The 24,510-nt window shown below is 40.8% G+C and overlaps 8 protein-coding genes, 2 long non-coding RNA genes and 1 other non-coding gene across 13 annotated transcripts in view; 7 read left to right on the forward strand and 4 right to left on the reverse strand.

The window, feature by feature from the left end:
- LOC145703342 (uncharacterized) overlaps positions 1-9,883 on the forward strand; it is an 89,833-nt gene extending 79,950 nt beyond the window's left edge. Inside the window, exons 2-4 of the long non-coding RNA XR_014134358.1 lie at positions 8,885-8,989; positions 9,601-9,703; positions 9,741-9,883. This is a non-coding gene — a long non-coding RNA (uncharacterized LOC145703342). The remainder of the gene's footprint in view (positions 1-8,884; positions 8,990-9,600; positions 9,704-9,740) is intronic.
- On the reverse strand, positions 374-2,227 carry LOC145701590 (uncharacterized). The gene is made up of 7 exons (XM_081778801.1): positions 2,031-2,227; positions 1,851-1,986; positions 1,665-1,807; positions 1,440-1,621; positions 771-1,399; positions 495-720; positions 374-455 (listed from the first exon to the last, which is right to left on the reverse strand). Exons 1-7 carry the CDS (start codon positions 2,217-2,219, stop codon positions 374-376), a joined length of 1,587 nt encoding a protein of 528 aa, XP_081634927.1. The 5' UTR covers positions 2,220-2,227.
- Positions 2,261-4,149, reverse strand: LOC145704570 (uncharacterized). The gene is made up of 6 exons (XR_014134471.1): positions 4,004-4,149; positions 3,871-3,930; positions 2,773-2,814; positions 2,590-2,700; positions 2,485-2,546; positions 2,261-2,374 (listed from the first exon to the last, which is right to left on the reverse strand). It is a non-coding gene; the product is annotated as an uncharacterized LOC145704570 (long non-coding RNA).
- TRNAN-GUU (transfer RNA asparagine (anticodon GUU)) lies at positions 4,331-4,404 on the forward strand. Its single transcript has one exon. It is a non-coding gene; the product is annotated as a tRNA-Asn (tRNA).
- Positions 5,767-7,120, forward strand: LOC145701591 (growth hormone-regulated TBC protein 1-like). The gene is made up of 7 exons (XM_081778802.1): positions 5,767-5,923; positions 5,971-6,201; positions 6,241-6,353; positions 6,403-6,582; positions 6,626-6,811; positions 6,857-6,950; positions 6,995-7,120. The coding sequence occupies exons 1-7, from the start codon at positions 5,767-5,769 to the stop codon at positions 7,048-7,050; spliced, it is 1,017 nt and encodes a 338-aa protein (XP_081634928.1). The 3' UTR covers positions 7,051-7,120.
- On the reverse strand, positions 7,100-8,738 carry LOC145703337 (uncharacterized). 2 transcript variants are annotated; one of them, XM_081780688.1, is made up of 4 exons: positions 8,071-8,738; positions 7,447-8,022; positions 7,262-7,409; positions 7,100-7,222 (listed from the first exon to the last, which is right to left on the reverse strand). In XM_081780688.1, exons 2-4 carry the CDS (start codon positions 7,616-7,618, stop codon positions 7,117-7,119), a joined length of 426 nt encoding a protein of 141 aa, XP_081636814.1. In that variant the 5' UTR covers positions 7,619-8,022; positions 8,071-8,738; the 3' UTR covers positions 7,100-7,116. Both variants share the same exon structure in this region; 1 of them encodes a protein (XP_081636814.1).
- A 129-nt stretch (positions 9,884-10,012) lies between the features above and the next one.
- Positions 10,013-10,477, forward strand: LOC145703340 (uncharacterized). Its single transcript, XM_081780691.1, has 2 exons — positions 10,013-10,251; positions 10,299-10,477. Exons 1-2 carry the CDS (start codon positions 10,068-10,070, stop codon positions 10,436-10,438), a joined length of 324 nt encoding a protein of 107 aa, XP_081636817.1. The 5' UTR covers positions 10,013-10,067; the 3' UTR covers positions 10,439-10,477.
- Positions 10,478-10,560: 83 nt separating this feature from the next.
- Positions 10,561-12,488, forward strand: LOC145703335 (coiled-coil domain-containing protein 63-like). The gene is made up of 8 exons (XM_081780686.1): positions 10,561-10,578; positions 10,626-10,753; positions 10,798-11,004; positions 11,051-11,145; positions 11,193-11,469; positions 11,514-11,907; positions 11,952-12,297; positions 12,341-12,488. The coding sequence occupies exons 2-8, from the start codon at positions 10,637-10,639 to the stop codon at positions 12,351-12,353; spliced, it is 1,449 nt and encodes a 482-aa protein (XP_081636812.1). The 5' UTR covers positions 10,561-10,578; positions 10,626-10,636; the 3' UTR covers positions 12,354-12,488.
- Positions 12,489-13,221: 733 nt separating this feature from the next.
- Positions 13,222-15,434, forward strand: LOC145702677 (gap junction Cx32.2 protein-like). Its single transcript, XM_081779934.1, has 5 exons — positions 13,222-13,565; positions 13,985-14,138; positions 14,183-14,328; positions 14,590-14,905; positions 15,160-15,434. The coding sequence occupies exons 1-5, from the start codon at positions 13,440-13,442 to the stop codon at positions 15,381-15,383; spliced, it is 966 nt and encodes a 321-aa protein (XP_081636060.1). The 5' UTR covers positions 13,222-13,439; the 3' UTR covers positions 15,384-15,434.
- A 47-nt stretch (positions 15,435-15,481) lies between these two features.
- On the reverse strand, positions 15,482-19,197 carry LOC145702678 (putative sodium-coupled neutral amino acid transporter 6). Of its 2 annotated transcripts, XM_081779935.1 has the most exons (11): positions 19,094-19,197; positions 18,313-18,444; positions 17,876-17,983; positions 17,692-17,831; positions 17,329-17,443; positions 16,945-17,280; positions 16,877-16,903; positions 16,588-16,727; positions 16,425-16,544; positions 16,122-16,378; positions 15,482-15,870 (listed from the first exon to the last, which is right to left on the reverse strand). In XM_081779935.1, the coding sequence occupies exons 2-11, from the start codon at positions 18,320-18,322 to the stop codon at positions 15,567-15,569; spliced, it is 1,557 nt and encodes a 518-aa protein (XP_081636061.1). In that variant the 5' UTR covers positions 18,323-18,444; positions 19,094-19,197; the 3' UTR covers positions 15,482-15,566. The 2 variants fall into 2 exon arrangements, with proteins under 2 accessions (XP_081636061.1, XP_081636062.1); XM_081779936.1 differs by lacking the exon at positions 16,877-16,903 and having other exon boundaries at positions 15,483-15,870; positions 19,094-19,196.
- A 950-nt stretch (positions 19,198-20,147) lies between these two features.
- LOC145703338 (uncharacterized) lies at positions 20,148-21,478 on the forward strand. The gene is made up of 5 exons (XM_081780689.1): positions 20,148-20,296; positions 20,479-20,566; positions 20,664-20,744; positions 21,068-21,204; positions 21,258-21,478. The coding sequence occupies exons 1-5, from the start codon at positions 20,171-20,173 to the stop codon at positions 21,471-21,473; spliced, it is 648 nt and encodes a 215-aa protein (XP_081636815.1). The 5' UTR covers positions 20,148-20,170; the 3' UTR covers positions 21,474-21,478.
- Positions 21,479-24,510: the final 3,032 nt, after the last annotated feature.

The raw sequence follows: 24,510 nt of genomic DNA on the forward strand, positions 1-24,510 counted from the left end.
TGTATTTTTCGGATCCAAGCAATTGTTCGCCGCACACTTTTGCCATTGAATTGTAAGGCCTACTCAAGTGTACTTGCTTTCAATTATAAAATACAAGTTTATTGTGCGTTTGGGATAAAGGCAGAATTGATGATATACAGAAGTACTGTTTCACTGTTGTTTAGCTGCTGTTGTAGCTTTGCTCAAATATCATCGGAGCTGAACTGGCGGCGGAGATGGACGGGGCAGTGTCTGGGTTCGGCAACCTGTGTAGAAAACCTGAGTCAGGGTCAGAAAGGCAAAGTGGTTTCCCAGAAATTTAAAATTGAGTAGAAGGGTAAATTTGGGAAGCCGCTTCGCGGCTTCGTTTTAGAAAAAGCCGCTACGCGGCTTTTCAGTAGAGATCATTCAAACCCTGACTCAGGTCATCTACACAGGTTACTGAGCCCAGGGCAGAGTCTTGCTTATCCAGAGAGCTAGAATTTCGTTCATAAAAGGGATTCGATAAAACTTACGTTGTGCGCTTTGTTCGAACTGGGATCCTCGACGGAGTTGATTTCTTCTTTGCTGGAAAGTGACATTCTCTGTTTGTCGCTTCATATTTGGGAATCTTTATTCCACTCAAAAGTGAGGTGGCTGAATCTTCAAGAGCTTGAATTTTCTCCATGTATCGCCGCTCAGGAGATTGAGACTCTGGCCGAGAGAAAATTTCATCTTCGTCGGAAAAATCGGAAGAATCACCTGATTGAGGGAAAGCGTGATTTTTGAACTTGATATTTTGATTTTCTCACCTGAAGTGGGAATTCGGAGGCCGTAAATAGATTCCTCGCTGTCGGAAATAATTAGTTCGTATTCGCTTTCGAACTTGCTGTTCATTCTTTTTCGGTAGAGTTTTTTGAAACCCTCGGTAAAGTAGACACTGTTGTCGTATGCCTTTGCCAGTGTGCTTCTAGCAGAGCCGAGGAAGGATTCACGAGACGGCTGAGCTGATACTTTTGGCACGGTCACGTCTTCTTCCTTTGCGAACAAATTGCCGATTCCAGTGACTATCTTCTCGTGAGCGATCCGAAGCCGCAGCGGAATTTCCCAGGACTTCTCGTTCACCCATCGCGAGAAAGACGACTTCTGCGGACCAGCTCTTGGATTGACAACGATGATCGTTTCATCCTTGCCTCTGCATCCCAAAAACAAGAACAGAAGAACCACTCCTAGAATGATTCCGCCGTACACGAGCCTTTTTTGATCGAACTCAATGGTGAATGTATTTTGATTGAAATCATCCGCGATGTTTTCAAAATATTCGTATTCTTCCATGTCTGCAATTATCTTGATGCTCGTGTACTTGTTTTTCAACTGCAGGACGTTTTCTGCTAGAAGATTGCTGTCGACGTTTTCGCACTTTTTTGTGATGAAGAACATCCTAAAGATCGTTGGCAAATTTTCTAGAGAACTTTACTTACGAAGCTTCGCTGAGAACATTCACAGCTTTTGCTAGCTCGCTTTCGATAAAATCCGCTTTGAATTTCTTCTTCCAGTACTCTTTCGCGGAAATATCGACGAATAAATCATCAACATCGTTTATTATCTTCGTATATTTGCCAAGAACTGTAGCTCGATCACAGTGTGCCACAACATTTTTGTCCTAAACGGCTTTTACAGTAGTTGAGTTTTATCGTTGATTTTACCTTTATAAGTTCGAGTAAAAGTTTGCCATGGTCTTTCATTTGGACAAGGCGGAGGCCCATCTGCTCTGTTTTTATAAAATCGAGAGTATGTCTGCATAGATTTTGCGTATCACTCAGTTTCTTCTTCAATTCTTTGTCTTGATCTGAAGTTATTGGTGAGAGTTTGAATGGAGGTCGTTGACTAACGTTTGGAAGATATTTCAATCGCATTTTCAAAGTTGAATCCGTCGCAATATCCCCGTATTGCATTTTCGCGAGAATCGAGATTCACGATCTTCGTATTTTTGAATTTTTCTAGCGCACTTATTGACTCATCTAAGCTCTAAAACAGATTCCTCACTATCGGTTGAAAGGAAGAAGACTTACATTCAGTAATTTTTCGCGTTTTTCTTTTGCTGAAGTGGTTTCTGCTTGGAATACTTCGAAATGCTCTGCGTTCTTATTTTTGATTTCATCATTTTGTTTCTCCTTGGTTTTCGGCGTTGGTTTTGACTCTTTTCTTTTTGCATTTGCTTGCGTGTGTGAGAAAAGTAAGAAAATATGCAGTAATTTCATTGCAGGTCTGAAATTCTCAAAAAGGAAGTGATCATAACAAATGGCGAGGAAATACTTTATTTCTAGAGAAATTTTTAATAACTTGGCAGACACATCTTTGATAAAAAGAAAGATATTTATTCCAAATTGGTTCGCTCGTCATCGCCATTGAATTGCTTTGTAAACTTACTTATTCGACAATTTGATAGTTAAAACTAATGTTAATATTTAAACTAATAAATAACGATCAGATTATAAGTTATAATTCAAATATTTAAGTCAATCCCTGAAGTTCATAAATAAGGTCGCACATCTTGTCCCACAATCGTTCCCTTTTCTCTTCAGTCTCTGAACAATTGCGTTAGTTACTAAAGAATGAGTAAAGCTTTACCTTTGTAGTCCCCCTCGTAGCAATGCCAGGCCCCTTCATCGTGACAGACGTCGATAGTTAGACCTTTGTAGTAAGTTGGTGTGTTACATGCGTTCATGCTTTTGTCGGTTGCTCATAGAACTCTTTGGTCAGTTCAAAAATTTCAACTTTCGATCAAACTTCAACCGGTCCTTTTTCCAATACTGTCTAGTTCTTTATAAGTCTTTTTTCTTCTTCGACGAGTTTCTGTATTTTGTTCAGAAAATAAGATATTTATAGGGTAAATCACTAATATTTCGCCTTTTTCAGGGCTTAGTAAGGGGGATATATGATACATTTTTAGAAAGCCCAGAACCTGGGGATCATTTTGACTATTGATACCAGGGGTAATTTCGTACCCCGAGGCCATTAAGGTACCTCCGAAGTCAGAAAATCTGGCCACTTTCGGAAATTCGAATTTTCGGCCGCCCAGACCGCCCTTTTAGAACCAACGGCAATGCTAGAATTGTAGCCCAGGCTCTGACGGTCATTTTGGGGGTCGAAAAGTACTGATTACCCCCTTCCTGAGGCGCTAGAGACCCCGAAGTTGGGAAATTGACCGAAAATAGGTACTTTTCTTCAAAAGTACATATTTTCCTCATTTATCTTCCAAAATGCTTGTAATAAGTTGTTTTCTACATTTTGAGACAGAAGACACAGTTTGGGGTCACCCGAGGTCATTTGAGGTGAAGATTATGAAATATGCTTGAAATTTGAATTTGTGTCCTAAAATGACCTCGGGTGACCCCAAACTGTGTCTCCTGCCTCAAAATGTAGAAAACAACTTATTACAAGCATTTTGGAAGCATAAATGAGGAAAATATGTACTTTTGAAGAAAAGTACCTATTTTCGGTCAATTTCCCAACTTCGGGGTCTCTAGCGCCTCAGGAAGGGGGTAATCAGTACTTTTCGACCCCAAAATGACCGTCAGAGCCTGGGCTACAATTCTAGCATTGCCGTTGGTTCTAAAAGGGCGGTCTGGGCGGCTGAAAATTCGAATTTCCGAAAGTGGCCAGATTTTCTGACTTCGGAGGTACCTTAATGGCCTCGGGGTACGAAATTACCCCCTGGTGTCAATAGTCAAAATGATCCCCAGGTTCTGGGCTTTCTAAAAATGTATCATATATCCCCCTTAGTAAGCCCTGAAAAAAGGCGAATTATTAGTGATTTACCCTAGATATTTATATAATTTAGAATTAGGTTAATTGGCTTATCCCTATTTTTATAGTTAAAGTTTTAAACTTATTTTATTAGAACATCTCCTCAAAAGCCTTTTTCTTAAAGTGCATCTTTTGAAGGCGGCACGCTTCAGTTTGCGATTGTTTCCTGATAATGTGCCAAATAATACTGCATAATTTATACATAGTTCAATCATGAATTATTATAATTTAGCACTTTCCTAGAACATTCTTAATTTTTTGAATGCGGCCTCTCGCTCCCTCTTGAATACATTTTCCAATCCCTCGTTCAGCATGTCGCATAAAATATCAGTCTCGTAGCGGCCCTTTCCGGTATCTTCGAACTCGTTATCCATTTCTTAATTACAAAAAAATGAAATTTAGATTTTCAAGACAGTGGAACGTCTAAATTCTCTATGCTACACTGCATTTGCAAAGAAAAATAAAGCTCTATTGATCGTTGAGACTCGATCTAGAAGGTTTTATGGAAAATCTAGAAAAATTTTTTAGAAACATAGCTTACCGGTAAATCACCGACCAACAGGTCTCTATGGCGCAATTGGTTAGCGCGTTCGACTGTTAATCGAGAGGTTGCTGGTTCGATCCCAGCTAGGGACGCTTCTTTTGATTGTAATTACGTTTACGTTTGCATAGATCAACTGTCTGTCTTTGTTTTGACTCCAAACACGTTCCTCAAGGCTATTCTCCTCCTCCAGCAACTAAAAACCTATTGAAAAAGGGTTTTTCTGGCGTATATCAGCTATCGAAGTCCTCTTCATTGATTGCCGAAGGTTTCCAAGAGCGAGGCAATGATGCAATTCTTGAGAAAGTGAGCAAGAGTTCATGGAATGCTTTGAGAAAAGATAACCCCACTAATCCGATCAATTAGCCCAACCCTCCAACTAAAGCGTTACTGTATGTTTATGCTTGAAATCCACTCTACCACTGTGAAACTTCATTAATAAAGCGCATATCTTGAAGGCGATGTCGCAATGGTGAAAACAAAATCGCCGTGAAACCAAAAATTGCATCGGCCAGTTCAGAACAGCGTTTTTCTATTCACGCTTTTAATTTTTTGTTTAGCGGAGACCAGAATGAGGTTAATTTGAACTTTTAAAAACCAAAATGGCGAACTAAAAAGTGCAGAATCGGCGTTCAGTGATTTCAATTTCCATTTATAGCTGGGCTCGCCAGCCTGTGTAGAAAACCTGAGTCAGGAATCGCCAGGATTTGATTATTCATTCGAATAGTAAATTTGCGAAGCCGCTTTGCGGCTTCGTTTTTAAAATAGCCGCACTTCGGCTGTTCGATTGAGTTATCTCTGAACCTGACTCAGGTTTTCTACACAGGTTGCCGAGCCCGGATAACCTTGCTTGAACTCTGCTCGAGAAAAACGTGTCTGACTGGAAAAGCCTCGCTCTGCAAAAACACAGATTCCTGGGCAAAGCCAGCTTTAATTCGAGGTGGTTTTCTGCCCATGGTCACGGTCATTTCCACAGGCGTGGCTAACCTGTTGGTTGCGCGATATTGCGTCGGCGATACCACTTTCTTTCAACTCGGGGCCATGAACTATGGCGGTGCTGAGTCAATTCCACGTTTTCTGCTCTTGGACAAATCTGGAAGGCAGTTGTCTCATCAGCGAAATTCTTAATCAACCTTATCTGATTCGGTTTTACCACGGCATCGATAATATACTGATTGGCTGAAAATCTTGTGGTCACGAAAATCGCTCACTAGCGCCCATTTCTTCCGACAAGCTGTCCGGCGATCAAGCTGCTTTCAGACTATCAGTAAAAATACTGCCTAGAAAAACGCCTGTATAAAGATTTCTGCGTTTTCCGCACGACTAGAGAAGTAAAGATTTGATGAAACATGGCATCAGGGCTAGTAGTCACGAGGAGAAAATCGGCTTTGAGCTGCCAGGATTGGGTCAATTTTATCGTAGATTGAAATCAAGGAAGACTTTTTTATGAATTCGAAATGAACCAATTGAAAGATAACCAAATCTACCGCCAATTCGAGAAATACTACCAACCAGTAAGACAGCGCCGACTCAAGCGCTGGAATGCTCTTCTCAAAATTCATACAGTCTCTCCAGATGAAAAATCTCCAAAGCTAAAAAGATTCGTCAGAAAAGGTAAAAACCACTCAAGAGAATATAAATATTTCATTTCCTACAAACAGGTGTGCCCCACAAATATCGCGCTAAAGTTTGGATGCAGTTGACAAATGCCCAGAGTCGTATGGAGAATTCACTCGGCCTCTACCAAGATCTACTCACGCGGGTGGACAAAGATTTCAAAACCCTCGAGCAGATCGAGCTCGACATTCATCGAACCTTCCCTGACAATAAGTTTTTCAAAGACGGCAAGGAAGATAGGAAGAAACTTTATAATGTTCTCGTGGCCTTTGCAGGTAGAGCCAATTCCGAAGCCCAAAAACTCAGTGTTTCAGAATACAACAAAGAAATTGGCTATTGCCAAGGAATGAACTACATCGCCGGCCTGATCGTTCTGGTCGTCAGAGAGGAAGAAAAGGCATTCTGGCTTCTTGTTTGTCTAATTGAAGTAAAGTATATATTGCCCTACGCTATTTGGACGTCTAACTTTCCCTTAGGAAATTCTCCCCGAAGATTATTTCTGCCAGAAACTGACGGGGATTACTCGAGACTGTTCTGTTCTTGGAGATCTCGTGAAAGACAGAATATTAGGAACTGGCGATGGTCATGATGATCAGTGGGATCTCGTCACGGCCAAGTGGTTCATTTGCTTGTATATTGATGTTTTGCCGATACAGGTACTAACGGATCGGGAAAATAATGTTTGCAATCTTAATCAAGACGACGCTGAGAATCTGGGATTGTCTGTTATTTGAAGGCGATACAGTTTTGTTCCGCGTTGGAATCACTCTCTTCAATCTACGAGCAAATCAACTAGCGAAGGCATCTTCAATCGTAGACGTCATTGATGGTCTTGGTAATTTCGCGATAGAGAAACAAGTAGTCAACTGCCACCATTTCATGAATGTAAGTACTGCTTCATCAGTCGAGGAAATAATTGAACATTCACAGCTTCTGTTCGAAGACAAAAACGCCAAAGTCTCAAGAGAAATCATTGAAGACATCCGAGACGACCATCGCCCTATTCAACGAAACAAACCAAAACGTAAGAAAATCCTTCGGAAAGATCACTTCATCAACCAAATTTAGGCATGAAAACTATGCTGATACACCAGTGCACCCAGCGACTTGCAATGTCTTCTTAAAAAATCCACGTGATTCGATATCTTTTCAGCTTTATTTTTTCTTTTCTAAATACAGTTTCAAACATTTCAATCTTGTTGACTTCTTGAGTTGTTTCGGATTTCGTAGCCACGGGTACTCTCAGCAGAAGGGATCACGAATTCTGTGACATGTTTCAAAAGCGGCGCAGCATATCTTCAAAGAGGATTATGGAAGGTATGTCTGATTGTTTACCTGGCAGTATTGACATTATTCTGAATGATGAATTTTTGTCTGTTGATAGCTCGCTCATTTTCTCGTGGAAATTTTTCATCTTCTTCAAGCAAAGTTCCGAATTTATGGAGCTGAGATGACCACAAGATCATATTCGTCCCCAGAGTATCTAAAAAGCTAAAAAACGAGGCGAGAAAAAGCGCTACCAAAAAGTTTTCCGATATTATAGTCTCCAACATCAGGCTCGAATTCAGGAGAGTTGTAGTAATTTCTTGCTCTTGGATCACTTTCTCGCTGTGCGGTTTGAATTGATTCGGTCATATTTCTGAGGAAGATCTCTGTATCTCTGATCTTTCCATCTAACTCTCGGGTTTCCATTTCGATATCTTATCGATATTTTAGAGAAGAAATATTACAGCAATGATGGACAAATATTTGAGAACCCGAGGATAAAGCACCAAATAACGCCCTCGTTTGCAAATTGTCAGCTGCTTCTTGCTGGTTTTGTTCTGCTCCCTCGAATCTTTGAACAAGATGAAGAATCTGCCCGTATTTGAGTCCAGCAATAGTCCGCAGCTCCCTTGTGTCGTCGAAAAGAACTTGTCCTCTGAAGATTAGTCGTTGGTTTCTTGCCTCTATCTTTTGATGCCCTTTGTGGACAAGTTGGCGTTCGATTTTCGTCTTGAGCTGGAAAATTGTATGACTTCCGTTGATGAAGATTTTCAAGCAACTCTCGTCGACGAGCATTATTTTCAACATCGCGTCGAATTTATGAATATTCACTGAATAAAGCGTTATAATTTTTTTCAAATCAAGTAATGAATTTTTACGTTGATTTTTGACTTCTAATGGCTGGTATGTTTGTTCCATGAAGATTCGCCCCTTTTTGATTCGATTTTTCAGTTCTTCTGTGAACCACACTCCTGGAATAAACCCAGGCGATATCAGAACTGGCTTGCAGGTTATGAAACCAAGAGTAACTTCGATTTGATTGTCAGTTGTCTGCGTGTCGAGAAGAAACTCCATTTTGCTTTCCTTCTTTTTGATGATCAGCTCAAAGTCATTTTTTCTGTAAACAAGGTCAAATGCTGCGTCGAAGCCTTTGAAACCCGCTGAGGCTGGAATAGTCCAGGAGTTTTGCGAGACTCCATTGTTTTCGACGGTTATTTTAAAAGTGACAACTTGTGTTACTCCTTCGATCCCGTTTTCGTAGCGCAAATCGCTAATAATGGCACCCATTTTTTAGAAAATTCTCTTTCGAATGAAAATTGAGCTACTATTGATTAGTTACGTTTCCTTCTATCGATTTTATGGTCTGCTAGTCGGTATGAATACGATAACATTGTTGCCTAAAAGACTTTCAGTGAAAGTGAAAACTACTGGACCTAAGCACTGAGCATGAATAAAGCGCATGCAAGCTGATATTTGGTTTCACCTCCGTTGCTATCTTAAAATTTTATCCGAAATCTCAGATTTCAAATCTGAAGCATTGCCGAGAGAAGCTTTTCCTCGCGTTGTTATTTTAAGATGATTTTCTACCTTGACACAGGCTTCAGCAGGTGTTGGTGGACGATGTGTCATTTTAGAGCTTTTTGGAAATAACGATGCCATTATTTTAAAGCTATTGCCTTTGACTCTTTTAAGATAACCGGTTCGGAAGAGAAAATGCCAAGTTGGTTCGATAATTGGTGGCTAGATAAAGCTGCGAAAGGCACAGCCGCTGCTGTGGGTGGAATGGTCGCTGCCCCAGTCGCCATCTGGGCTCGGCAAACTGTGTCAGGAACAGACACAGGAACAGGAAAAAAAATTTCTGTCCCATATTTTACACAGGTACACAGGTCAGGAAGCAAAAATACCCTGATTTTAGACAGGTACTCAGACAGGTTTTTTTACACAGCTTATCAAACAGGTTACACAGGTCAGGGCCTGCCTGAACAGGTCTGAGCAGGTCAGAAAACAGGAAACAGGCCCTGTAAAAGGACAAAAAACAGGATCTTTCTGAGAAAAAAATATTACAAAGAAACAAAAAGACGCGAATTTATCGGTTATTTTGATTGTTGAACTCTTTTTTGCGTCTTTCGCTATTGATTTCTTTGAACATTTTCCCTGACTTATGCGGTTCCTGACCTGGTTACACAGAAACCTGTCTACGGTCAGGACCTGAGCGGGAAACACAGGCCTGTTTCAGACAGAAACAGGAACAGGGACAGCTAAAGTAAATTTTTTCCCCAATTTTACACAGGTACACAGGACAGGCCCAAATTATAACCCGATTTTACACAGGTACTCAGACAGGTTCCCCAAAAACAGGAAACATGACCTGTGACAGGTTTTTACACAGCTCAGTTTGCCGAGCCCAGGTCGCCATGGGAGCCGTTGGGTTCACTGCTGCTGGCGTCACGGCAGGTAGCATCGCCGCTGGAATCCAGTCGGGCATTGGATGCGTTGCAGCGGGATCCACTTGTAAGCAAGACAAACAGTTCACCAATATTTTTTTCAGTCGCTGCTGCGCAATCTGCAGCCGCAACTGGCGCAGTTGCAACCTACGGCGCGGTCGTCGGTGGAACTTCCTATGGAATCTCCAACTTGTGGGGTTTTTGGAAATAAATTTCCCTTGTTTAAATTTTAAACTAATAAAAGTCGTCAAATGAAAGCTATTCTGATGTAAATTTCTGAGTATTCTCTCAAGAATTTCAATTATTGCTCGGGTGCCTATTCAATTGGCTGATGTAAAAGGCGCGCCCCGTGAAAATGCATTCGTGCTCACTGATTCTCGAGCGAGATCTCATTTTTTATTTGCATTGGCAACTCACTCGCAAAAGAGAAAATGAAATTTTCGGACAACTGGTACGCCGATAAAGCCGCAAAAGGCTCACTTGCTGTTGTCGGTGGAATGGTTGCTGCTCCAGTCGTCATGGCAGGAATCGGTTTCACTGCCGGCGGTGTCGCGGCTGGCAGTTTCGCCGCTGCAGTTCAATCCGGCATTGGATGCGTCGCAGCTGGGTCAGCATGTAAGCATTGGAAAAGAGAGAATACTTATAAGAAACATTGATTAAAGTCGCTGGTGCCCAGTCTGCAGCTGCAACCGGTGCAGTCGCAACTTATGGCGCAGTTGCCGGTGGCGTTGGCTACGTTAGTTCGCATCTCTTCCAGAGTTCCAAAACCGACAAAAAACCATGGCTATCCTGGTCGAAATAACTCTTCACCTTCTGCTTGAAAATTTTTGACTTTGAAAATGATAAATTATCTTATTTTTTAACAAAAATGTTTCTAGAACATCGTCCAAAATTTATGTTTTCGAGCATCAACTCTTCAGTTTACAAGGAGCTCGTCCAAGGGTAAGACAAAAACTTCAGAATAAGGGAATGATCAATTTTGATATTAGCGCAACGCAAGATGGTGTTCAAATGGACAACGAACAAGAAGATGTTCAAGATGGAAGATAAAATCAAGAATATCGTCGAGCATGCGACCAAGGAACGACATCTTCGACGGCAGCGAAAAGTTTCTGACGTAAGTTCACTCATTCTGTTCCCAAAGCAAACTTTTCTGTTCAGCAATATTCCGAGTCTGAGGATGAGGAAGAAGCTAACTACCAGGAGCTTATCAAGTCAGCTTATGCGATCAAGAAGGAAGCCAAGAATCGATCCTTCGCGGACGTTTATTACAATATCGCGAGCAACAGCCTCGAGAAGGAAAAATCCCGCCTCTACAAGGAATTCGAGGAGCTCCAGACAACGGCTAATCTCTTGAACTCCAAATCGGTAAATTCTACTTTCAAAATCAACAAGAAATAGACCGATTTTGTAGCATCGTAAAGCTGACTTGCGAAATATTGAAAAGCTCCGGGAACTCGTCCGAGGACAGGACACTGTTGACGAACAAATTGAAAATGAAAAGCAAAGGTAAACAAGAATCCGTTCTAGAGACGGATTGGCAATAATTATTTCAGAATTCGCGCTGTCGAAGATGAACTGGACCGTGTTGAAAAAGCCACGACCCAAAAGCGCAAGGAGATTGGCGGAATCAACAACTCTCATATCAAGCAGCAGCAGACGACGCATTCCATCAAGTGCCTCGAAGATCGACTCCACAAGACTACCGTGGAGTACAACGAGCTTACCGCCGAGAACAACCGGCTTCGAGAGGGTATTGATCACTTGCGAAAGGAGCGAAAGAAGTTCAATACCCAGTACAAACGATACAAGTCCCAGCTCAACTCTGCTAAGGTAAAATTTTAATTCTGAAAAAAGTGGCTTCAAATTTTCTTCAGAATGAGCAGCGAAGCTTGACTGAGAAGTCGATGATCGCTTTCGATCAAACGGACGATGCCAACTCCAAAATGGCAGCCGTCAGCGAGCGTGAGTCCAAGAACAACGCTCAAAACATGAACGAGTTGCGAGAGCTTCTCCGACACATCGACCACGACACTTCTGTGAAAGATTTCCTCGTCACCAAGTCGAAGGACCGATCTGCCCAGGCTGAGGCGCTTGCGCAGAGCCGCCGAGCCGCTGCGCAGAACAAGTTTGAAGCTTCCGCGGAGAAGACGCTGAACGAATATCAGAATGCGATCAAGGAGGTTCAAGAGCTCACCGGAGCTAATTCCTTCGAGGGCATCGTCGAGCATTACTTGAAGATGGAGGAGGCCAACTACGCCAAATTCAACTGTAAGTCCTACCTTATCTTTGTTGTTTCTCAATGTTATTTCTAGTCATCAACGAGATGACGAATCAGCTGCAAGAGACCGAGGACAAGATCAAGCTCATCAAGCAGGAAGTCGCCGCCCTTACCGCCGCTTCCGACCGATCTGTCGAAGAGTCTCAGCGACAACTGAACGCGCTCAAGCTCGACCGAGACGGAATCAAGGCGTCCATCGAGAACACGGCCAACGCTGCCGACGATTCTCAAAAGAAGTCTCCAAGATCAGCTCGACGATTTTGGATATTTTCAACTTCTTGGAATGCGACAAGAAGGAAATTGAGTCGCGACTTGGAAGCGACGCTGCTGGAGTTGATCCTCAGAGTCTGCTCATGTACATCTCTGGCATGGAAGCTAAGGTAAAAGTCTCCTGTTTTATCAAAAATTTAACAGTTTCAAAAGGTCACCGACATGATTGCTGATCACTTGTCTTTCAACGCGCTGACTGAAAGCCGCTCCGACGAGAGCCAAAAGTCCAACTCCGCGAAGAAGTCCACTTCTTCCAAGAGCGTCAAAGCGCCCCACGTCGTCGACCTGATCAAAACCGACGAGGTGGACGTCGACACCGAAGCCGTCATTCCAGTCATGAACATTCGACAACTCGCCGCTGTCAGCATCGTCGAAAAGGAGATCGAACGAGAGCGAGAACGACAAGCTCAACTGGCTTCAGAGAAGAACGCTACTCCGAAAATCAATTAACATGCTTTCTGCACATATAACTCTTATATAATATCTAAGGCGGAAAGTCTAGATACGATTATTTTGATCATTTGTAAATAAAATTTTATTTTTCTTATTCTTGGTTCTTTGTTTTTCTTGCAGAATAAATTATTCTGAATAAGGATATAGAAATAGAGAAATAGCATAGCATATTTGCAATAAAGAAAAACAATGTCATAAAGCTGTAGAGCTAACTATGATAAAAGTTTCATTTCATGGATAAACAAAAATTGACCAGTCTTTTATATTGATAATTTAGCTGCACCAGTGGTGGCGCTATCAATGATTTCCAATCAAGAGTTTACAGTTGATTTCACGGAGTTTCAAGTCGATAAGAAATTCTGATAAGATTGCATCTCAACCTCGCATTTTCCATCTATGAAAAAATTACACAGATAGAATGAGTTCATAAATTACGATAGCGGTTCATTGAATGTCTTCCAACTCAATATTTACGCGTTCTCATAAAATTTCAAGAGTCGCCACTTCTCCCTGTTGAGCGGGAGAATCATCACTGTTCAAACATGGACTCGTTTCTTTTTCTCCAAGTCGCAGCCGGGCCATCGCTATATGTGCACGTTTTGAAAAAGATCGACGATGCGCGCGCCCATTGTGATCGTCTACAAATATGAAAGATTGAGTTAATATTTAACCGTCTTATGCTGCGAGTGTGCACTTGAGCTCCGTACTACGTGCTGAAGAGATTTTCTAGCTTGGATCTTTTTTCGTAAAAACGCGTTTATAAGTAAGAGAAAGAAGGAAAAGAGAGGAAGATTTTGAGATGGCGGGTTTCGGCACCGTAGAGAAGAATATGGTGGCAAGCTCAAAGTTTGCCACCTTGATGGGAAAATACTACGAAAGAATCTTTGTTGTCTTCAGATTGTTTCTAACACTTTCGATGGCAAAGGTAAATGAGTTGATACCAAAAACTGATATCAAGGAAGACTACCAGCTCAAATGTCTTCTGTAAACAAGTTTTCTTCGAGTTCAATTATGCTAGTAATTCCTAAACTGGACAGCCGCCTGTACAAATATTGGCCGTTTTCTGGCTCTATGTGAATTGATGAGTTGTCAAGTGTTGGTTAATATTCCTCCATGACGCCTGAAACTCATTTTCTTTAGCGATTTTTTCATTGTTCCAAATGCATTTTTGGTCAAGTCATTCATTCTTGACAGACGTGAGAGACAGTCTCATGTCAGGAAGCGTTTAAAATTCTTTTTGAAGACGCGATATCTACGCAAAAGCAAATTTACATTGAATTTCACATGTATATTTTTTACTAAACTTGATGTTGAACGGGCTTTGCTGAATGATTTTTTGTTTAGGGAAGCACGACGGATTCTGTTGGAGATATTGAATGCGATACAAATACGATTGGATGTTCGGAAATGTGCCACAACTATTTTTTCCCATTTGCGCTTGCTCGATACTGGCAATTGCAAGTTTTCTGCGTTGGATTGCCTACGATTATGTTCATGGGTACATTAGCAGTGCCCTGAGCCTCCTCTAATCATAAATTCTAGCGTACAAGGCAAAGGTTGACATCAGCATCGCCGCATATTTGAAGGAACAAAAAGCACTGCGGGAGAAAAACGATGTCGAAGAGGATGAAATTGATAAACTTGAGCGAGAATTCGCAGAAGGCCACACGAAATTCAGAAGTCTTCAGGTAAGTCAATTATAAATCAGAGAATAAAGATGGTAGTCTAAAGATGAGTAAAACAATTTAGATCGGGAAATTCGCGGCAAGTATTTTTTCACGAATCAAAATGTTAACTCGCATGTTAGACTCCTCAGAACAAGTAGCCATATGTTTTCACGCATATAACATTTGTTTCTCGCTTTTATAAATATCAGCTGATATATTCACAAAATATATTTAAGCTCAATAATTACTTCCCTAGTCATTTGTCATAAACTTGTTTTATAGTCTCATGTCCCCCCAAAACTCTTTCTCTGGTATTATTTCACCACTTGGGCCCGAATGATCATCGACATCGTTTTCACCGTCTTCCAATACCGAATCTACGTCTTCAAATTTTTGATGCCAGCCAAGTTCTACTGCGAGGAGTACCCCTGCCGAGGAGGATTGTCCGACATGGATGATGACATCTACACCACTTGCTTTATTGCTGACCATATTCAGCGGTCGATCTACATTAACATTCACTTTTTCTTTGTTTGCGTGACGATCTTGCTCTCACTCATGGACATTTACAGTATTGGAACTGAGCCTGTCCTTGAAGGTATGCCTTGAACTGAAGGACGACACTGGGAATGTCTCCAAATGTCGCCGAATGTCGCCAAATGTCGCTGAATGTCGCTGAATGTCGCCAAATGTCGCCGAATGTCGCCACTTCTTTTAGAAATACAAGCATTTCCAAAAATGAGTCGAGACATTCGGCGACATTACGCGACATTCAGCGACATTCAGCGACATTCAGCGACTTTCTCAAGGCGCCCCGAACTGGGAGATCTAAAGCATTACTGTATTTTTCAGCATGGTACAACCGAAGCTACAATCCTATCAAGAAAAACAAAGGGCCCGTCTTCTTCGATCCCTCTGGCAAAAACGCCGACGGCTTTGTCGACATCCGAAACCTTCCCCGACAACCATCGACCCGAAACGCTGGTGGATTCGTCCAAAGCTCTGGAATCACTTACAGAACTTCCGTCATGCCGCGAACTCAAAGTGTCCTGCGCTCGAGAAGCAGAGCCTATTGAAAATAAGAAATTTGCCTGCTGCATAGTTTATAGTTTAAAGACCTGTTTACAAAATGAATAAAATAGAAATAAAAAAAACGAATAATAAGATATTATTTTATTGAGATAAAGAGCGGTGCTGAACGATCAGAAAGATAAAATTCATAGTCTAATTAGTGAACTCATAGTATTGGTTTTTGAGAATTACTGAAACTTCTTGTAAATGATGATGGAGAGCGTGAGAATGCTGAAACAAATTCCAAAGACGAGGAAAACCATTGCTGAGAGTTTTCTCTTGTTATCTTTGTATGTTCCCTCCGCTAGCTTCACATAGAACAAGCTCGGAAGAATGAAGACCAGCATGGAAGACGAGGTGGCGCCGACCAGGCCAAAGATATCACGAATGTCAGGGACGAGTACGACGAGCGTGAAACAGGTGCCAATCAGCAGGAGCATGACGGCAATGTGCCATGCCCAGGAAAAATCGGTGACAGCATCTTTTTTTGGCCTAAAATTTTTATCGATAAGCAAAATACAATATGCAGAATGCAAGATAAAGATCTTATTCAGATCCGGAGGAAAGATAAGCTTTCTAGCGCCAAATCTTCAGATATAAAATGCTTATTATTCATTTGATTGACCAGTTAGTAAAATGAAACGAAAAGATTTATCACCCGTACGGGCACATTTTCTTTTATGAAAGAAACATAAAAAGAAATAAATTAATTCTTACTGTTTCCGTTTTTACTGAATTTGTACCTGGCAAGGAAGATAACCGCTCTTCGGGCAGGAAAGTGAACGATCGGCAGTGTAAGAATAACGCCAATGATGACACAGGCTCGAACAATGAGAGTAAGAACATTTGAAGGATCGGTGTGATTGTAGGTCATCAGCAGTTCAGATTGAACGTAGTTGTAAAATGTCGAGTAGCCAAAGAGCGAGGCGAGGAAATAGAGCGAGAAGCAACTGGCGAGAGACGTCGCAGCAACTTTTTTCATTTGGCCGGCTGATTGCGACTGAATAAAACAGTAGTTGGAGGGGAGTTGCTCTTTGATGAATTACCTTGAGCTCGGCGTAAATTGGAAGAATGGCGGTATGGCAGACGAAGGAAAAGGTCATGGTAGGCATCGAGTAGACAGAGGTATCGGTAAAGTAAACCAAGTTGGTGGAGCATTCTTGTGGCTGAGGCAAATTTGAATCGGCAATAATGAAGCGCATTTATTACCTGCATATTGCAATATTGCTCAGGTAGATGGGCGGAGTGGGTACATTCTGCGGCGATATGTCCAGCGGTTTCTTCAGTGCCGGGAATGTAAACTCCAGTTTTCAGAAGAGTCGATGCATTTGCTGGCTCCAAGTAATTATCTACAAAATTTTTTATTATCAATTAGCTAAATCGGCTTCAATATATCGGTGCGCTTATATTGAAAACAGTTTTAGTCTTAGATTTGTTTCGGTTAGTTGAAAAAGTTGATTGGGAAAGAGAAAGAGAGTGTGACTACTGAAGTTTTCACCTTGGTCTGTTGAATCTATTCTGACTTCTATAAAACGAAAAATAACAAGATTTGGTTTCGATAAATACCTTTTAAAGAATCAATATTTGCATCGTCAGCCGTGTAGTTGGAATAGAGCATAACACCGCTAGCAACAGCATCGTCAAAAAGAGGACAGGGTTCGGTGTGGAGGAAGTACTTGACGATGATGACGAGGGTGAAGAAGACCATGCAGGAGATGGAGAAGCCCGAGGTGTAGCCAAGAAAGCCAATGTTTCTGAGTGAAGAGAGGGGGAGGATGACAAAGAGAGTGACGAGCGTCAGAATGAGAGTTCCATTGGCCCACCAGGCGGGATTCATGTAAGAATTGCACAATTCATCGGCTGGGTTGCAGAGCATTGTTTTCAGGACAGAAGGAACCTCGGCTGAAAAAATGGGATCATGAAGGTAGAAAATGACGGTCCCTTTTTTACCTTTTATGATAAACAAATAGCTGCTCATTGCTCCCATATTCTGGCAAATAATACAAGCAGCGACCAAGTATCGGCCCAAATTCCCAAACGACTTCTGTCCAAGAGATTCATACGCCTACAAAGATGATAATTACATTGTTAAATTTTGGAATCATTTGGATAGACGAAGATGGGCAACGCCTATCTTTTTCAACTTTTGTGACTATTAGTAGCACTATTGCGCACGTGGCGTTTTTACCACGGAAATCATAAAGCTAACGATGTCTGAAAGTGCAGTTTTTGACGCGCGCGCGTGATCCAACTTGTGACACAGTAATAATTAATTCAGGCGAACAGGCCCGGAGCATGGATCATGATACTGACCTTGGCACCCGTTTGCTTGCATAAATCAAGCATGAGAAGAATTGCATAGTACGCAAGCCCTGCCACTGTGCCGCAAATAATGAAAAAGGAGAGTATTCCCATTTGCGCCATGGCATACGGCAGGCCAAGAATTCCAGACCCTATTAAATCAGTTTAAACATTTATATCATGCGCGTTAGTTTACCTAAGATGGCATTCATGAGGTTGAAAACAGAAAGGGCAAATCCAGCAGTGCCCTTCGTTGCTGATCCTCCAGCTTCCAACAGTTCATCTTTTTCTTTCATCTCTTTTTCTGAAATTTAAAAAATGGCGTAAAATTCTTTTTGAGTTATTTAATTTCAATGAGTCAATTTCAAATAGTAGCGGAAATACGTGTTTTCTTTGGCGATTAATTCGTTCTAGGCTCGGCAGCCTGTGTAGAAAACCTGAGTCAGGGTCCTGGAAAAGCTTTGATAAAAGCCGCGCCGCGGCTTTCCTAAAAACAAAGCCGCAAAGCAGCTTCGGCAAACCGACCCGATTTTTATCAAAGCTCTTTAGGAACCCTGACTCAGGTTTTCTACACAGGTTTTCGAGCCAAGGAATATGAATTGGGAATGATTCAGTTTATATATAATATATTACCTGATCCCATATTATTGCTGAGCGACACCCTTTCTTAAAGTGGCCTCTCTGTCAACTGGATCCTCGGGAGAAGTTTCGCTTGTTTGTCCAAGGCAGATAAACGCGACTGCAGATTTGCTAAGCAGTTTCCTTCTAAAAAAAGAGCTCTTGTCAGAATAAATTTCCTCTGAATTGAATGATGTTTGAAAATTCTTGCTCTCTGCACGTTTAAAAAGATTAAATGCCATCTCGGCCCGGGGCGAAATTCTATTCTGAATTAACTTCCTAGTATGCCATTGGAAAAGTCCGAGAGGAAATAAAAAGTCTCGGACACGCCGTGCACGTTACGTAACGAACAGGTTAAACAATGAACTTTTTCAATGAGGCCTTATTCTTCAGATTGAAAGAATCCAAACGCCTGTCTAAATAATTTATTGAAAGAATGAAATAATGATTTCGAATGATTTCCCTTATCACCAACGTTGAAAATTTACATCAGATAAAAAGGTGCAAACTTAAGGGTTTAACATCCGTTATCAGGACATCTTTCATCATGCAGGACATTTTTAGACTCTTACTAAGCAAAAAATAATTAAAAATATAAAATCAAAATAAATTAAGAAAATAAAATTAAAGGAATTAAATTATTTTAAAATATTTTTTATATTTTAAAAATAATTAATTCTATTAAAATTTACAATATTTTTTTATATAAAATATATTTTTTTTTATTCAATAAAACTAATTATTTAGTAAAAAATTAATTACAAAGTGTACCCATAAAAAAAAATTGATTTCCTACCTGAAACGAAGATTTTTCCCTCTCAAATGAAAATTTATCTTCTGCGTTTTTTCTTTTTTTTTTGATAGTTTGAGGTTCGTTTTTTAATTGCTGAATAGGTAACAAAGTTCTGAGTTCAACTAGTTGAGAATCAAAGTAGGCGTGTGTTTGATTTTTATCTTCTTCGTTGAGTCCCATTAAAAAGTCTCTTTGATTTCAACAATTTTGTCGATTGCATAACGGAAAAAAGATGGAAAATGTCTTAAGGTGTCACAAAACAAAAAGAGTCAATTTGTAAGCGCTCCTCCCGTCAAAAAGCTACTAGCCTATTTAGATTATTGATTAAGGCTTTAAATTGTCCTACTTGGGCAGCTTTGGTTTGGATTGCTGGTTTTATTATTTATCGAATGAGTTGACAAAATTATCTGCTCAGATGAGGATTCATCATTTTCCTCAGCACTATTTATTTTTTGAAGAAGAAAATTCGACTTTCAAAACATGGCAAAAGCGCTAAAATAGTTACCTTGATTGATGTCGACCTGGAAAAAAGCTCTTTTATTTGGAAATTAAACCAGAATGAAAATGAATTTGGAATATTAGATTCCCTGATTTATATAAACCTTCCCACGCAGATGAAACGTGCCGTCATTTTCACGATGACGTTTATACAGACTCACAATTTGTCTGAGTATGCTCTTGCTTTCAAGACTTGAAATAGTACTAAGTTTCTTTATTAACTTTATCAACTTTGAAGTTCGAATACCTTCGATCTAGTTCAAGATTCCAAAGATTATTTCGAAATTTTTCGCAATCAAAAATAAATACAGTAAGTGTGGCCTAATAAGATCCATGTGATTTTTTGATGGAAAATAGTTTGAGAATCGAGTTTTGAGATTCTTCTATTTGGCCTCTTCCTTACCTTTGACCCGCTTTCAAGAGTTCTGTAGTCCTGTGACAGTACTTTGATCGTGCCATTGTGGAATTCCATGTTCCAGCAAGAGTACAAAGGTCAGGCTGCACTTTGGCTGTATAAAAAGAAACGCCCTCGGACTGGCAGCGCATTACAGTTTTTCTCCCTGACACTATCTGAGCCAAAATATGCCTGCAACAACGGTAGCGGTCGAAAACAACCACAGTGTGATCGAGCAGGGAGAGGTCAATCCGAAGCTCCTTCCACGTGAACTTTTCGAAGGCGAAGTCAAAAGAGCCAATGAATTCGGTGAGGTAAGCGACAGGGAATTTGCAGTAGATTCTCAAAACAGACAGACTGAAAATGATAGTTGTATAACTCGTTCTCGCCGGTTTGCATGCTATCACGGCGCTGGGGTTTTTCCACAGTTCGAATTCTTGAACTGAGACTCCTCGAACTAAACTAGTTATGCAAGAGAAGTGATGTATTCTCTAAGGGACGCTGGGAAGTGAGAAGAAATGGGTCAGAATGGCAACTAGTGGCGCTGAAAGAATATGCTCCTGGAGACCTGGTTCTCACTTCGAAGGAAGGGTTAATTTAATTTTTGAACTTTGCAACCGTTGATCAAAATGTTTTGGTCGAAAAAAGCTGATTAAAAATTGAAAAATTGAACTCATTTGGAGAATATCAGCAGCGGTCCCCAGCGGACTTCTCATACGATCCAAACGGATAACGAGATGCATGTGGTCATGAACCTTCCATGTATGTTCGTACAGTTACTTATGTACAGAAGATCTGGGCTGGGGAAGCTGTGTAGAAACCCTAAGTCAGGGTTCTGAAGGAGTCGTTTTATTAGCCGCGTAGCGGCTTTTCAAAGAACGAAGCCGCAAAGCGGCTTCGCCAAAAAAACCATTCTCCAGAATTGAAAAAATAGACTGAGATGGAAGTTTTGGCGAAGCCGCTTTGCGGCTTCGTTTTTTGAAAAGACGCTACGCGGTTTTCATTACGACTCTTTCAGAACCCCGACTCAGGCTTTCTACACAGGTTGCCGAGCCGAGCATCATAATAACGAGTTCTCGTTGTAGGTAGATTCTTGAATCATTCCTGTGAGCCATCACTTGGGCCGTGGGATAACGACTGCGAGTCGTTCGATTTCATCGCCTTGAAGAAGATTCAAAAGGGCGAAGAGCTTACTTTTGACTACGACACTACAGAATTCAAGGTTCTCACCAGCTAAGAATAGATTTTACGATTTACTAACTCTGTTTTGTTCAGGTCGAAAACTTTCCCGAAAAATGCCTCTGCGGAGCCAGTTCCTGTCGAACAACCATCAGTGGCTATTTAGGATCAGAAGGACAGGTCAATTTAGAAAATTATCGAATTCTTGTTCAAATCGAGCGAGTAAGATTGTGGCCATTGACCTTGGACAAAGAAATCATTCGAGAAAGATATGGAAAGTACATCGCTCGATATCTAAAATCGAAAAATTAGATTCAACAGAAAATTTGAAATTGAATAAATTCAAGAAAATAATCGACTCTGTTTCTTTGCACGCATCAAAACCATTTTTTGGCAGCACGACACGTGACATGACATCTGGGCACGGAAACCTGTGTTGAAAACCTGAGTCAGGGTCCTAGAAAAGCTTTCAAATAAAAAAGGATTGAAATGGTAGTTTTGGCGAAGCCGCTTTGCGGCTTCGATTTTAAAAAAGCCGCGAAGCGGCTATTATCGAAGCTTTTCCAGGACCCTGAGTCAGGTTTTCAACACAGGTTGCCGATCCCAAAAGTGATCCCTGAACTGAAATATCGATCCTTCTTCAATTCATTTTTTCCAAACAAAAAAATGGATGAATTCAAAGGTTCACCAAAGCGATTAGAAAAAAAAGTGATCTGCCCGCAGGTGCGTGCTGGGGAGGGAGCGCATGCAATTGGGGATGTTCGCCAGTGGGAACTGGGCGCGTAGAATGGTCGTCTGGATTCGTGGCGTGGGCGAGCGTGCGCTAACCCGTCCAATGCGATGATCTCGGTGTGTGCTCGACGCATCGACGGCGCTCGCGGCTCGTTTTCAGACCTGACTCCTTTGCCTTGCTCCCGATTCACGGAGCCGGGCCCATCTCGCCCTTCGCCGATTCTCTCTCCCTCTCTCCTCTTTCCCCCAACTCTCAAACCCGCGCGCTGCCTGCTTGTACAAACACAATAAAGCAGCACCCCTAACGCATTTTTTTTTCTCAACTCAGAATCAAACTCAACCTTGACAAGAAAAAAAAAAACGAATGAAAAGATAAAAAAACACGGACTAGAGGCAAATTCACCAAGAAAAAAAAGAGCAATCGAAAGAAGCCGCTGACTGAAATCAAGAAAGAGAACCTGCTGGAATCAAGTTTTCTCTGTAAGTCCTCTTTTTTGAATAAATTTATTAATTTTTTTTTTGAAAATTTTTTCTTTTGAATAAAATTATGCCAATTTCGAATTAAATTCTATTTTGAATATTGTCAATTGAGATTAATTCACGCCATTTCAACAGAATTTTATGGTCTTGCTGAATTTTCATGGTTTGAATTAATGATAAAATAATTTTTGACGTAAAAATAAGAGAAGGGAAACGAGAAATTTAATGGATGTATATTCAATTTTCAACTAGCTCCGAATCTATACAGTGAAACATATCGATTTTGGCTGACTATTCGCCTTCGCGTAAAAATAAAACCACCATTTTTCGGTAAATTTTCCTTCGAGTAAAAAGAGATCGAAAGGGTACTCTTCTCCTTCTGGCGGAATCTGTGCGTATTTCCGGGTTACCCCTGACCCAGGAAACGTATCGGGTTCAGAAGGCGTTTATCGCCTCAAGGTCTGATCTATCACTTTTATTGCCCTACCAATCAGCCAAATTAGGCTCAGAATAAGAGTTCTCAATTGTATTATATTTTATTTTCCGCTAAATCAGTCAGAGAAAATACCATTCTGAAAACCGAAAGAAGCGGTTAGTACGAGTCGTAACAATAAAAAAAAAGCGCACGCATTCTTTCTTTCTTTTTCGAAAGTGTCATTTTAACAACCGCAGTTTCTTTACGATATTACGGTAGTAGTCAAACGCTCTTTACAAGTGTCATCACCTCATAAATTGCGTTCTGCAACATGCTCACATGCCGCCCTTCCCGTGCTTTTTTCGCCGCGAGAACAGATTCGGAGGTGTTCAGAAAAGGGTCAAGGTGGAAAACCATAAGACTTCTTTTACTGTAAATAGTTTGAGATTTTCGTGAATTAGTTTTTTGAAGATTACATTCAAAAAAAAATCATTAATAAAGAATGTGCAAAAAATTCAGCGAACCCTACTATTAGAAAACTGATCATTTTCCTAGACTTTCAAAGCCTAAATCATTTTCTATGACTTTTCTTGTAAAATGTAAGAGTAGCAATTTACATTGATTTGAAGTTCATTTCAATGTCAAAATCAGATTTACAAGCTAATCGTCAAGTTAGTAGCTCCCCCCTTTTCTTCAGATTGGCAACACTCAAATTGATCACCTGACCTTTTCCAAGAGTTTAATTCTTTGTTGAAAGCTAGTCAGAATAATATAATACAAGCTAGCGACATTCATTGAGTTTAGTAAACACAAAGAGCTAATCTCTCGTCACTAGTAAATGGCCACCTTGTGATCTTCTTTTGTAAAATCTTTGCAATAATCGCACTTTTGTCTCCTGAGCTCTGTGACATAATTCTGACGTTTTTTAAAAGAGATTTTCGGGGGAAAGGAATTGGCAGTTATTGGCAAAAAAAAAAGATCTTTCATTAATCTAAATCTAAGAATCGAAAAATTTAATTAATATTTTTTAAATATGAAATTGGAATGAGAATTATTTTCAGAATGAGATCACGAGCTGTATGATCCAAGAGGAAGCAATAATCAATATTTCGTCTCGTCTCGTCGCAGTGGTCAGATGAGATGGACGAAGTCTTGTATACTGATAAACCAGCGACCATTCCAAATGGCGGTTCCGCCGCCTCGCCACCGATCCTAGAATCGGTGCATTCAGGAAGCAGCGTTTCGGAGAGTCCTCAGTCGCGGTCAGAAGGAAGTCTCAATGTCGAGAGCAAGAACAGTCGGACAGTGTCCGACAGCTCGCTGGAGAACAGAAGAAAGAGCATCATCCGTGATCCGAGCAGAAAACCCGGAACAACGAATAAGGAGAGGATCAAGATTCATTGTGTTATCTTTTTCTTCAGCCCCTGAGACTCATTTATATTTCGGTTAAAAGGTTTTCTTCTTATATATTTTCAAATCCAAGCAAAGCCTCTAATCTTGAGCATATTTCGCTTGATAGTATCAAAGGGGCGCCGCTCTCTTTTTCAAGTAGAAAATGATAAATCACTTGATCGTGATCCCTCATGGAAAATCATTAATCAGCGGACAATTTATCAACTGGATTGGTATCTCAGAATGAGGATTATCCAGATTCCCGCGAGGCCCGATTCGTTTAACATTAGTTGAGAAAAAGTATGAATTTTTATGATATGCATTTTTCGC

The sequence above is a fragment of the Oikopleura dioica genome, chromosome PAR, assembly GCF_907165135.1.
Source record: "Oikopleura dioica chromosome PAR, OKI2018_I68_1.0, whole genome shotgun sequence".
Classification (NCBI taxonomy): Eukaryota; Metazoa; Chordata; class Appendicularia; order Copelata; family Oikopleuridae; genus Oikopleura; species Oikopleura dioica.